Raw genomic sequence first — 12303 nt, 5'->3', positions numbered from 1 at the left:
GTATCTGCATTAGTTGCAGATCATGTCTTTGTTGCTCTGTGTCAAGAGCTCTCTCTCAGCAAATGTTCTTCCCATTCACTGCAGGCTTGCAGGGGATGATGAAGCTATCTTGTCAAAGAGGCCTTGTTGGCAATTTCACACAGTGTATGTGAGAATTTCACGCTTTCAATAAAATTTGTGCTTTAGGTTTCATTTCATGGGAGGTGTGTCTGAGTGAAGGCCTTTGATTTTAACAGTGATGCACATCCGTAATGCAGTTTGCCTTTTGACTTTCCAGAGGCCTCCTGGGTCCGTCTCTTTTGTCCTCATGTTTTTCTGCTCCACAGTTTGCCATCTGTGAGCATGTCTGCATTATCTCACATTTCAGTTGATCTGTGCCTTCCTCAGACCACTGATGGTTCGCCTATATAAGACTTGACCCCACAGCACAAAGTTGATTGGCTGTGATAGATCTGCCTGACTTCCGCATTAAGTTTGACCTGTGCCAGCAGTGGATGAACTGCACTGTTCCTTGAGACTTGCTTGTGAGTCAAAGTGGAGATGCATGCCATACAATTGGATTTAGGGCTTCCTAGATTAAAGTGGACAGCCTCCGTGGTTAGCTCATCTGTTGTTATTGGTTAGAATCAGGCCGAAATGTGTTTCATAAACCTGCAGGAGCTTTGAGAATGCAGCTTGATGTTGTACCTTTCGATGCTGGTCCTGGTTCAATGCACCTCAGTGCTGAAGGCGGCGGGCAACAGGCGAGGCCCACATGTGACCTGGCGAACAGGGACTGTAACTCTCTGGAAGCTAAAGCAGATTATTGTAGTAGTCTGGCCTAGCAATCTGTCTAAAGACATCCACTTCATTTCGGGTCACGAGACACTCGGCTAAGTCGGTGTATTGGGCTTGATCAATGCCAAAGTACTGGCAATCACAGCGACTCGTTCTTACTAAGCGCTGTTTGTGTAGGACAAGACTTAAGCAGAGATATGAAGTGATCTGAGTTCTTTTTTGCACTTCTGCAATCTGTGTAATAGATTTAATAAATTCTTGATTTGGCAAAGCCTCCTCTTAAACTAGAACCCTTTGAGTCGACATTTTAAGTCGTGTCTCTTTTGTCTTCAATATTGTTGAGTGATTTTCACAGATAACCAGAGTTGCACATCATGCTCTTGTTTTTTCATTGCTAAAATATCATAGAAACAGATATTTTTTGACAAATGTGCTTTCTCTCTCACTCATTTCCTGTCATCTCTCTTCTGTCAAATCTTTAATAAAAGAATAAAAAGTACTTCATGTACTAAATGTAGTGAGAATTTATCTCCTGCTGAGACAAGCAAGTATATTTCAGCCATGTTTTTGAAAAAGAACGAGCAATTGTAACATAATGCCATAATTTATTGCTGCAGCCAGCACATTTCATGTTGCTTATTAAGCCATAAGGAATATGAGGAAATGTTTGTTTCGTGCATTGGGACAGAGTTTGAAGGCAAGTCTGCCTCGGTGTGAAGATCGCTCTGTCAGGACTTCTCTCACCAGAAAAAATGAGTTCGGTGGGTAATCTTCATTCACTGTGGTGCCTGCCTCAAACAGTCGTGTGCAAGTTGCTGCTAATTAATTTTCACTGATCGTGTAATCTCTTAGAATTACTCTGAATTATGACATAAACTAAATTACTGACTACATTAAGACACACAAGTCATTTGCTTTGCTGAAATTGGATTTGGCTGACTGACATTTAAACTCATCTGAAAATATCCTCATTTATTGATGCTTTTGTAGGTTTCCTTTTATCTGGTTACTGTTTGAAGCTCATATTGTAAAACTGCGCTACTGAACATCATGCGTCTTCCCATTAGTCAGATGATGAATGTGTGTTGTCGAGGCTTTCTGCAGCGTTACGCGGCGGTGGATTTCATTTCACCATTCAGAACACGTCGAACTTAAGCTTTAACTGTCAAGACTCAGAGGAAAAATTGTTTTGCAGCCATTAATTTTTGATGTACTGTGTAACTTGAGCACATTTTTTTTTTAAATTCAGACATAAAATATACAAAAATTGTTGGAAATATATACAACTGTGGAAGTGCTCTGGCATTTTTGTTTGGCAGCCTCACCAAATGCGTGAATAGCTTTAGCATTTTGCAGCACAAACACAGTAATTAAACCACGGTCTGTTCAAATAATAATGCTTGTTGAAATGAATGTGTCATTGTGTTCCAGTAATTGGATGAACATGGGATGGAGGATGTGCTTCAGTTAGTCATGAAGCTGGTCATTTTGAGCATTGCCATTCACAAACTCTTTAACCCGTTTTGTAATCAGTGGCAAAGAGCTAAAAATGCCACCCCACGTCCCCCCATGAACACCTCAAAACTGTCTAACCACAGTTTCTACTTCAGGCAGAAGTAGAGTATGCCACATGAAATACTTATTACACCATAGTGCTATTGATAGATACATATTTGAGCAAGTGCCTGTTTGTCATTACTTATTAAAGGTGAGGTGAGTCATTCTGGAGAAAGATGGCTGACGTTGCCATCTCTCCTTATTCACAGCGCGGTTACACGTTAGCATGTCGAACTTACTGTCCCGCTCGCTCCCCTCATCTCACCTCTCCTTGCGCTTGTCCTGTACACGAATATGAAGGCAGCCTGCTGCTCATTGGCTGGAGTAGTGTTGTGTGGTTCAGCCCCAGCCACTTTGTTTGTTTCCCGTTTTTTCAGCGCACACACAGAAAGGACAGCCAGCGGAACATCAGGAGGTATTTGCTGAATTTCATTTTCAGTGAATATCAGCATGACTTGCCTCACCTGTAACTTACTGCCCTGTCCAACAAGACTGGAATCCGACAGTAGCTGCCGCTTTATTTTATGGCAACGTTATTTATATCTTGTAATATGTTTCAACACTATTTACTCCAAAACAGAAATACTGTATTGTGCTCTTGGACAGTGACAAAATGGGAAAATGCTGTAAGTTCCTACTAACATATGAAATGAGATCAGTTGGAAATATGATTTGCTCATGAGTGCTTTTGGTAGAATGATACTGAAATGGCCCTTATGATGGCAAAGTATCTGTTGGAAGCTCTTTTATCTATCCAGCGAAACCTTGCCCTGCCGTGGTATAATTAAGGAGAGAAAATGCTCATCAGGACACTCCTGATGAGCATTTTCTCCGTGAAATCGACATTTAGCTTATTTGCTTAAAGTCACTTTTGCCAGCTGTTGTGGCTCCATTGCCTTTTGTTTTGAAGCATAATATCTCAGAAATGATAGAAAAAATAGCTTTATTTTCTTCTGCCTTTGCTCCTCATGTGTTCTTTAGTACTTACATGTTGCATTTGAATGAATGAAATATTCCCCCATGAATCCAAAAGAAAGCTCCCATATAACCACTGGCAAAGTCTGATGCTTTATAAATCATTAAATAGATTATTGTTAACCCCAGATGGATTATTGCATAACCAGGGCAGTTTTCTATATAACATTTGGGCCACATGCTTTTTTCCTGCCGTGTTGGTTTAGGCTGCTGCAGCAGTTCATCATTAACATGGATCAGATTGAATGCGTGACCTGGCCACAGTGAATCTGTTTACACTGACATGACTGAATAAGGACAGAAGTGTTAGATGAGGGCAGAGAGGCAACATGAGGATTTCCTACATTACTTGAGTCGCTTTAAAAAATCAGAATATTAGCAATTATTCATAATTTCAATAAGTAGGGCTGCTCGTAAACAGATCTTGCATAAAGCAGTTGTGTAATGTTGCAGTCTGCAGCTCTTATTAGCTTTGACATGATATTATGCCTGAACCCTCGTCGTCGGGAAATGCACTTGGTCTGGTTACCTCTCCCAGTGTTTCTGTCCCTCACAGTGTGCTGTCAGCCAGAGTTAGCATCACCTTTGCAGATCAGTAGCACAGAATGCCATCCTCTCCCCTCGCTCTGGAACGAGCACATATTGCCTATAAGAGAGCTGCAGCCTCCCTGCGTCAACACTGTTTTCTAAGACAGCCCAAATATGTCACTCACTGCAGCTTTTTCTGCAGCCGCCAGCTACAGCGAGTCCTGTCTGCAGCTGGGATGCTTCCCAGGATGACTCGCACACAAAGCTGCTGCTCCACACACTGGCCTGTGATACACCAGTCAGAGTCATTAAGGGATATGGATTGTGGTTCTGTGTGGCTGCTCTGATGTAGGGCTGTGCTGTCATAAAATCATCTTGGAAGAATTTGTCCTCAGTTTGGATAAATTGAACAACACAAGTTGAGCACACTGTGTTTAGGATGGAGAATGACGTGCAGTGGAGGGTCAAGAGCAGCAAGCGTTACACCAGATGGTCCGGTTCCCTCTGAAACCCTGCACCGTCCCTGTCCTCCTCGGCTGTTGGTTCTTTTGTAGCTGAAGCCTTCATTATGTGTAATGCTTCTAAAAATAATATTAAAAGCATCCAAAACCTCATTAAAAATTTACTTAAGCTGCAGTGGGAGGAAAGATAAAAGTCAAACTAGCGATTTGAGAAAACACAGATGAAATCTGATAATTAAAAAGACTGAAGAAAAAAAGGCGTGAATTGCTGATAAGTGCCGGTGAGAGAAAAACAAGTTGCCAATCAAGACATCTCACCTCAGGGCAGAAATGAGGCATTGGTGTTATCGCAGACACTGACGCTTCCTCTCTCTGTTTCTCACAGTCAATAAGCACAAACCATGGATCGAGACAACGTACCACGGGATTGTAACGGAAAATGATGACAAAGTACTTCTGGACCCCCCTCTAATTGCTCTGGACAAGGATGCTCCTCTACGCTACGCAGGTGAGAGAGGGGCTTTAATGCTGCTGCTGCTGCTGCTGCTGCTGCTTTTTCTTTTCTCCCTCAGCTTCACCTCACTTCACTTGGAATTGCTCTCCTCTCATTTTACACGTGGTTAAGGGAAAACCTACCAATTCCTCCCCATTAAAGCTCTGATTGTGTTACAGGTGATGGATGCAGACAAAACTGCTCATGTGTGAATAATCAAAATTTCATAGACATTTTGAGGACGCTGATGTTAATCTTTGAAGACATGTAGTCATTTTGCTAATGGATTATTTATTAACTGAAGTAATTATTCTTGTAAATCTTTAAAGTTTTACTCAACATGGAAGCGCAACCTCTGATCTAGTTTGAGCTGATCTTACAGTAATGCTGAGAAGGGTTATGGTTAATCATGGTTAATACATGAATTGTAGCTCTCTCTGTGATATAGGTAATATGTGAGATTATGCTCCATTTGTGCTTATATCAATCAAATGTTCACTGGCTCAGTGGTGGAGGAGGGAGGGGATAACTTTGGCAGACTGTGTGTCTGAATGACATTCTGCACTCATTTTTATGACACGCCTGTCATACAGACATACAGCTGGCTACCATATCCTGCAGATTGGCCCCTTTGATATCCAGATCAAAATACTCTTTCATGTTTTAAGTTTTTTTTTTTTTCCCTCCCACTGGAGAGGCACAATTAGTGTGCTTTATATACCCAGGCAGCATTAGCTCTGGGGTTTTTGTTTAATCACATCAGGACTGATTTTGGCCAGGATTCAAAGCACCACCGCACTAGAAATGATTTCCCACCATTTCACATCACGAGTAGTGTGATCATTTGTCTGCCGCTCCCTTCACACTTGGTGCTCTCACTCTACTTGATATAGCCATTTTTATCTCAGATTACTCCTTCTGATTTAGCAAGTGAGGCTTTGCCGTCCACGTGCCTGTCAGAGGAGATGCCATATGTTGCAGTGCGTGACATTAGATTGTTCTAAAGAGCTGATCGGCCTGGCAGCACACAGTTTTTAAGGTGAGGCGAGAGGCCCGTCATTTCTGAGGGATGGGGAATTGTATAATATGTCCTCTCTCTGCATGATGTTTGCCTCCTTTCACAGTTAATGAGCATTGAATGCAGAGCTCGGTGCTCCCACTTGTTTCGGCTGGGGCACCATTTTTTGATGAGCAGGACTTTGGGAATGGACTGCGTGTCCCTGTGAACTCGCGCTCTCGATACAGAGCGGGCAATCTGGCTTCACGTGGCAGCAGGGGTGACCAGCTCTGTCGTGCCAGTCTCCGCGTAGCCAGCCAATCTGTGCCGACAAATAAGGTTCCCTGTAAAGCTGACCCACAGGCCAGAGAGGTCCAATCGCAGGCTCTCAAGTCAGATCAGTGTGATTAGGTGAATATTTAGCAAGAAAGAGGAGCCACTGTATGAGTTTGTGTGTTTTAGAGTGCTGGACTGTGGGCACTCTGAGTTCAGCCAGGCTGATTGGAGTTGAAATAGTTGAAACCAAAGGCCTTCAAACTTGAAAATGAGCTCAATGTTCATGGATGACTGTGTTCAAAACAAGCGAGGAGCACAAAGCAGGGAGCATTTACCCACCAGATCTGGATCGTTTGGTTCATTAGATGAGACAAAGAAAATGTCCTTGTTTCTGCAACACAGTTCCTGCAAATGGGTTCGATAGCTGCCACCAAATATGCAGCATATTGACCTATTAGCCAAGTAGTAGATTCTAAGTCACTGCATTTATTTCGTAACCTCTCAATGAGCACTGCAGGTTAAGAGTGTAAAATCAATATGTAACCATCACTGTGACAGCTGACCCGACCCGAGCTGAGAGGCCCATGTGACGAGTGAAAACTGAGGAATTCCTAAAGCCCTAATGTGAACTGGTCTTTATTGCTGTGGTAAACACGGAGGCCCACAACTCCCACTGCATGACTGGCTCTGAACAGCAGTCCCTAATGTGAAATCCATTTCTAATTTGTTTAGTAGGTGAAAACAAAATGACCAGGTCCAACCCACTGGAGGCCCTGACCGGGCTTTTAAACAAACCATTTTATCACCATTTTATTCATTCTTGCTCCCAAGATTTCTTTGCATGTAATTATTAAAGTGAATTGATTAGTCCAGGAAATATAAGTGCAGTGTTTTGAGAAGTAAGATGAACTTCTCGAGTCTCCAGAATCCTCCAAAACATGCTGACGGTAAAAAGTGAGACTTCTGTCCATTGCAATTTGATGATCTGCCATATTCATTTCATGTAATAAAGCTACAAATGCTTCAACACGACCGGCTTTCTAAATATTTTAATTCTTCCTTTCTTTCAACTGGGCAGAAGACTTTCTGCTGATGACGAGAGCTTTTTCTGATGATGCTTCTGTAAGCTTTTAGCTTGTGTTTCCCTCCTGTCCTCGCTGTGTTTTCTCTGAGACTCTAACTCTTCTTCTAACTGATCTGGGTTTATCTTTTCTCCCTTCCTTGTAGAGAGTTTTGAGGTGACCCTCACTGAAGAAGGTGATCTTGGGCTCTTTCTTCTGCCTTGTGCTTAGTTGTTACTATTAACCCACTAACGCAAAAACAGCATCCACACTTTTACACAGAAACTCCCGCCATGCTCTGTAATCTTCCCATTCGGTTTTCTCGACTTTAAGTTTTTCTCACCCTGAATTTTTTGGAGCTCCAACAGCTGGATGAAAAGTGTGATGTGGGGCTGACTGTACTTAGAAATATCTGTGCATGAGACATCCATTGCAGTTTGCAGACCCTAACAGTTTTTCAGCTGTCACCAGGAAACAGAAAGCTGCTTTAAAACAGGAGTTTTCACTCACCTGGCTGCTATTTCGTCCAATCCAGTCCTTTCAATTAAAAGATATGAAAAGAAAAGCCAATTTTTGACACATATAATAATAAATGTACAATCTGAAAGGACACATTAGATGATTTTGCAACTTCCTCATGGAAATTGGAGCAGAAATTGACACTAGAATTTAAAGAGTGAATATCTTAAAGGCATCGTCTATATTCGTGGTGCCTCTCTGTGAGCGATCACACCTATACAGGTACTGTGACTCCTGTGGACTGTTCTGACATTTAAGTCTTCAACTGAAAGCTGCTGAGATTGTTAACTAATGCAAACTCTCTCTGCTACGAAGTTTCTGTTGTTGCATCTTTGCCTCAGTGGATCCCTTCAGTTAATTCTTCACCACTAATCTCCACCATTAGCATGGCTGCAGTTGTCATTTGATGTGGATGTCAAGCAAGTTGATATTTCTAACCCCAGTTCTCATCCAGTATTTTGTTTTTTTGGTTTGAATACTGTTATTGTAGCGATTATGTTCTCTATGATTTCATTTTGTTTGGGTTCATTTTGCAGTAGTTTTGGGCGAGAGGCACAATTACACAGGAAGACTTTTTGTAATTAAGAAAAACTACTATCTGAGCTGTTGTCTGAGAGGTTTTTGTTTTCTTTCACAGACATTTTTGGGTTTTGATGACTGAATTGGTGCTGCATCACTTTATCACAGTGCACTATTGTAAAGATTTTCATTTTGTTTTTGTTCCTCTAATTTATTTAAGTGATTGTTTCTATCATAAGATAGGCTTTAAGTGTTATTCAGTAGACAGATAAATGATCTTCACTTCAAATACTGTTCTCCATGCGTTTACTTTTTGGGCTTTTTTTAACTTAGCATAACATCTGAAGTACTCCTGTGAAATGCCTGTCCACATCTTTTCGGTTTCTGCCTGCATGACTGGATGCAATGTTTTTCAAGTGGCTTGGAAAAGACACTCCGTCTTCTATGATACTAAATGTCCCACACCCTCTCCTGACTCCCCCACCCAAGCGCTCACCCATATGACAGTGCTTTTGGGCTTCCTCCACAGCCACCACCCACCCCAATCTACTACAACTCCCTGGCACCCAAAACTTGTGGCTGTTTTTATTTCATTTATTTGTTTTGCTGTGAATTTATGGTTTTGTTGTTAACATAGTTTTTAATTTGAACAATTAAATTTCACACCTGTCAGTTATTCTGAGCAAACTCTCTTTTGGCTCTTGACATGTTCAGGTGAGATTTGCGGCTTCAGGATCCATGGACAGAATGTCCCCTTCGAGGCAGTGGTCCTGGACAAGTCCACTGGCGAGGGGGTCATCAGGGCCAAGGACAAGCTGGACTGCGAGCTGCAGAAGGAGCACACATTCACCATCCAGGCCTACGACTGTGGAGAAGGTCCTGATGGTGCCAACATGAAGAAGTCCCACAAGTGAGTCAAACCTCTGCCAGATCAGAGGGTCTGTGCCTGGTCTAAGTTTCCCCCAGTCTCAAGCAGATCCTGTTAAGTTTGACTGCACTGCACCCATTTGGTGTGGTTCATATGAGCTCTTTTTTTTTGCTCGTTGGGTTTATTTGATTTTACGAGGGATTTGAAAGGTCAATTATCAATAAATCCTTCTGACTGTGGGAACTGTCAAGGGGCTGAAGTCAAAAGTCATCCATATAATTTTCCAAGATCATTTGGGTCTGCAAACGTGAACGCACATCTGGACATGAGTGAAAATGTGTTCGAACAGAGGTGTGTTGATGTTGTGTTTTGACAGGTGGCCATCAAAAAGTGAACAAAACTTAGTATTACGATATAAGACGTTACCTGTGTGTCATTATTTATGACATATGATGTGTGGAGCTGAAACGTGTAGATTAGATGTAGATTAATCAATACCTGTTTCGATCAGTGACTAATAATGTTTTGAACAATAGTGCCCAACATTTGAGATTTTTCTTTGTCAGACTGAATATCTTCTGGGTTTTGGTCACACAAAGCAAAACATTTGGACTTGGACTGTGGGAAATAATAACAGGCATTTTTAACTATTTTCTCACATTTTATTGGCCAAATTGGTCACAAATTGTCACCAGTGGAGACAATTTGTGTAACAAAATGGCCAAATGAAAGAGCTACTTGTCAGTCCATAAGACTCGTTTGCTTGCTCGTAACAAGTCAGCGTGAACCTGAAATGGACTTTTTTGAAGTTGTTCTTTTTTTTTTTTGCTGGACCAACTGAACCAAATTCGGTTCATATATATTTTTATTATCATCTCATCTTCAGTGTGACAATAGAATACTTTGTCTCTCTCAGGGCCACCGTGCACATCCAGGTTAACGACATCAATGAGTATTCACCAGTGTTCAAGGAGAAGTCCTACAAAGCCACCGTTATCGAGGGAAAGAAGTATGACAGCATCTTGAAGGTGGAGGCGGTGGACGCTGACTGCTCTTTCCAGTTTAGTCAAATCTGCAACTATGAGATCGTCACCCCTGACGTGCCCTTCACCGTCGACAAAGATGGTAAGGCCATACACCTAGTGGACTCGTCTCGGCATGTTTCAGGGGAAAAAGCTGCAACAAATGCAGAAGAGCCACAATTTTATTGACTCACATCACATTGTTTATTGGTCTGTTTAAAAAAGGTGACGTTATTTAAGATTCACCAGAGCATGTTGCCTTTTTGAGACGATGACGGTCAGCTTTAAATGTCACCCTGGTTGGTCATTCGTTTCTGACTTTGGGATTAGTCATGTTTGTGTCTTGTAGAACAAAATGAAAGACATCCAGCATCTAGGCTCAGCTGATATGATGTGTGGCTCTAATTAAAAAGAAATACAGACAGTTGAAAAGGACGGGCAGTCAGTGTGAGGAAACACAATAATGTTGGTGAATGTGCTCAAGTCAGACTCTGCGTATGCTCACAGCTCACTGTTTTTTCCCCTTCTTCGCTCAGGCTTCATCAAGAACACAGAGAAACTGAGCTACGGCAAAGAGCGCATGTACAAGCTGACTGTGACTGCCTACGACTGCGGAAAGAACCGTGCCTCTGAGGACGTGCTGGTCAAGATCAGCGTCAAGCCCACCTGCAAGCCCAGCTGGCAAGGTATCAAAGCTCTCCTCTTTACATGCTGCAGCACGCCAACTATCACTGTTGAGGTGTGTCTCTTTGTAGAACAAAAGCAGTCCACCAACACGCAGTTCACACAGGCTGCCTTTATAAAACAGGTTATTTAACTCCTTTAAGCCACAAGGCCTTTTATCATGGCTGAAAGCCTGAAGTACGTCTTAATGAGTAATTACTATTGACAGCCCCTGTATTGACTGCTTATGTGTTATCTGTGCTGAAGGGCATCGTTTCATTCTATTCTTCCTCTCCCTTCATCATTCAGGCTTCAATAAGAGGATTGAATACGAGCCTGGCACGGGTAGCCTGGCCCTTTTCCCCAGCATGCACTTGGAGACCTGCGATGAACCAATCACATCCATCCGAGCCAATGTTGAACTGGAAACTAACCATATTGGGAAGGGCTGCGATCGTGACACCTACTCTGAGAAGTCCCTGCACAAGCTGTGTGGTGAGTAGCCGCCGCACTGGAAATGTTTACTGTCAGTAGCTGGGATCATAAATGATAAATCAAACTGCCCAATATAATCCTGTTTTGTCCTCTTTGATTTTTTTTTTTTCAGGAGCCAGCTCCGGCACCGTGGAGCTTCTGCCTGCACCCAGCAGCTCCGCCAACTGGACGGTAGGGCTGCCCACCGACAACGGACACGACAGCGACCAGGTGTTTGAGTTCAACGGCACCCAGGCCATCAAGGTTCCCGATGGCATGGTGAGCACCAGCCTGAAGGACCCTTTCACCATCTCTGTGTGGATGAGACATGGCCCCGGGGCCCATGAGAAGGAGACCATCCTCTGCAACTCGGACAAAACAGGTAACGTCCCTGGAGAGGAGTTGAATTGTTTGGTGGTTGCACTTTGTCAAAGCTCCAGTTTGACCTTTAACTTGTTTTATGAGGTGAAGTTGGTTTGCAGGTAGTCAGCTGTAAAAACAGTGTACATGCATAATTAAGGGGAGAATCCATTCTGAGCCACCATAGCATACTGTGGATCTTCTAGTACAGAGACTGTTCCTATATCAAAACCACATAAACTAAAAGCTATTTTGTTTATTTGTCATGTTTCTGATGTTGTTAAAGGGTTGTTTACATCAGGAATAGTTCTAAAAATATGACAAACAATAGGGCGGTACAGCTCAGAAAGTCAAACACTCAACCTCTGTGTGAATATAGGTGGTTTTTATCTAGTCAAAAATACTGGACTGGACTTTAATGCCAGACACACTGCAGCAGCACAAAATGAAATACAGAGAACTTGCGCCATGCAGATATTAACCATTGTGAAGACCAGCTGTGCACTCACTTACATCAACGTTTCAGCTCTCTGCATTACATTCAAATATCTGGCATCTGCTGAAGGAGACAAAATCTGTGTGCTACTCTTTTGATGTCTCAGTGGCGTGCTCATTATTGTTTCACATAGGATGTCTGAAAATATCCCTGTAAGAAACAGAACTTCAGGCGATAGTCAGCGTTGGCGCTCATCTAGCTGGCTCACATGTGGAAGCACACGTCCTTCTATATTTTCTGTCTCACCTCTGCTGAGT

The 12303-nt window shown here is 42.5% G+C and overlaps 1 protein-coding gene across 4 annotated transcripts in view; it reads left to right on the top strand.

Annotated features, from left to right (window-relative positions):
• The window catches only part of clstn1 (calsyntenin 1), a 34893-nt gene that overhangs the window by 10050 nt on the left and 12540 nt on the right, over positions 1 to 12303 (top strand). For 2 of the 4 annotated variants that reach the window (XM_070968793.1, XM_070968795.1), the window contains exons 2-8: positions 4684 to 4806; positions 7292 to 7321; positions 8878 to 9073; positions 9948 to 10156; positions 10590 to 10739; positions 11026 to 11211; positions 11324 to 11572. In XM_070968793.1, coding sequence (XP_070824894.1) covers positions 4684 to 4806; positions 7292 to 7321; positions 8878 to 9073; positions 9948 to 10156; positions 10590 to 10739; positions 11026 to 11211; positions 11324 to 11572 — 1143 coding nt within the window. The remainder of the gene's footprint in view (positions 1 to 4683; positions 4807 to 7291; positions 7322 to 8877; positions 9074 to 9947; positions 10157 to 10589; positions 10740 to 11025; positions 11212 to 11323; positions 11573 to 12303) is intronic. The other 2 variants (XM_070968794.1, XM_070968796.1) reach the window with 1 other exon arrangement.

Source organism: Chaetodon trifascialis, chromosome 8, assembly GCF_039877785.1.
Source record: "Chaetodon trifascialis isolate fChaTrf1 chromosome 8, fChaTrf1.hap1, whole genome shotgun sequence".
NCBI classification, from domain to species: Eukaryota; Metazoa; Chordata; class Actinopteri; order Chaetodontiformes; family Chaetodontidae; genus Chaetodon; species Chaetodon trifascialis.
This window is presented reverse-complemented; position numbering and strand designations above follow the sequence as displayed.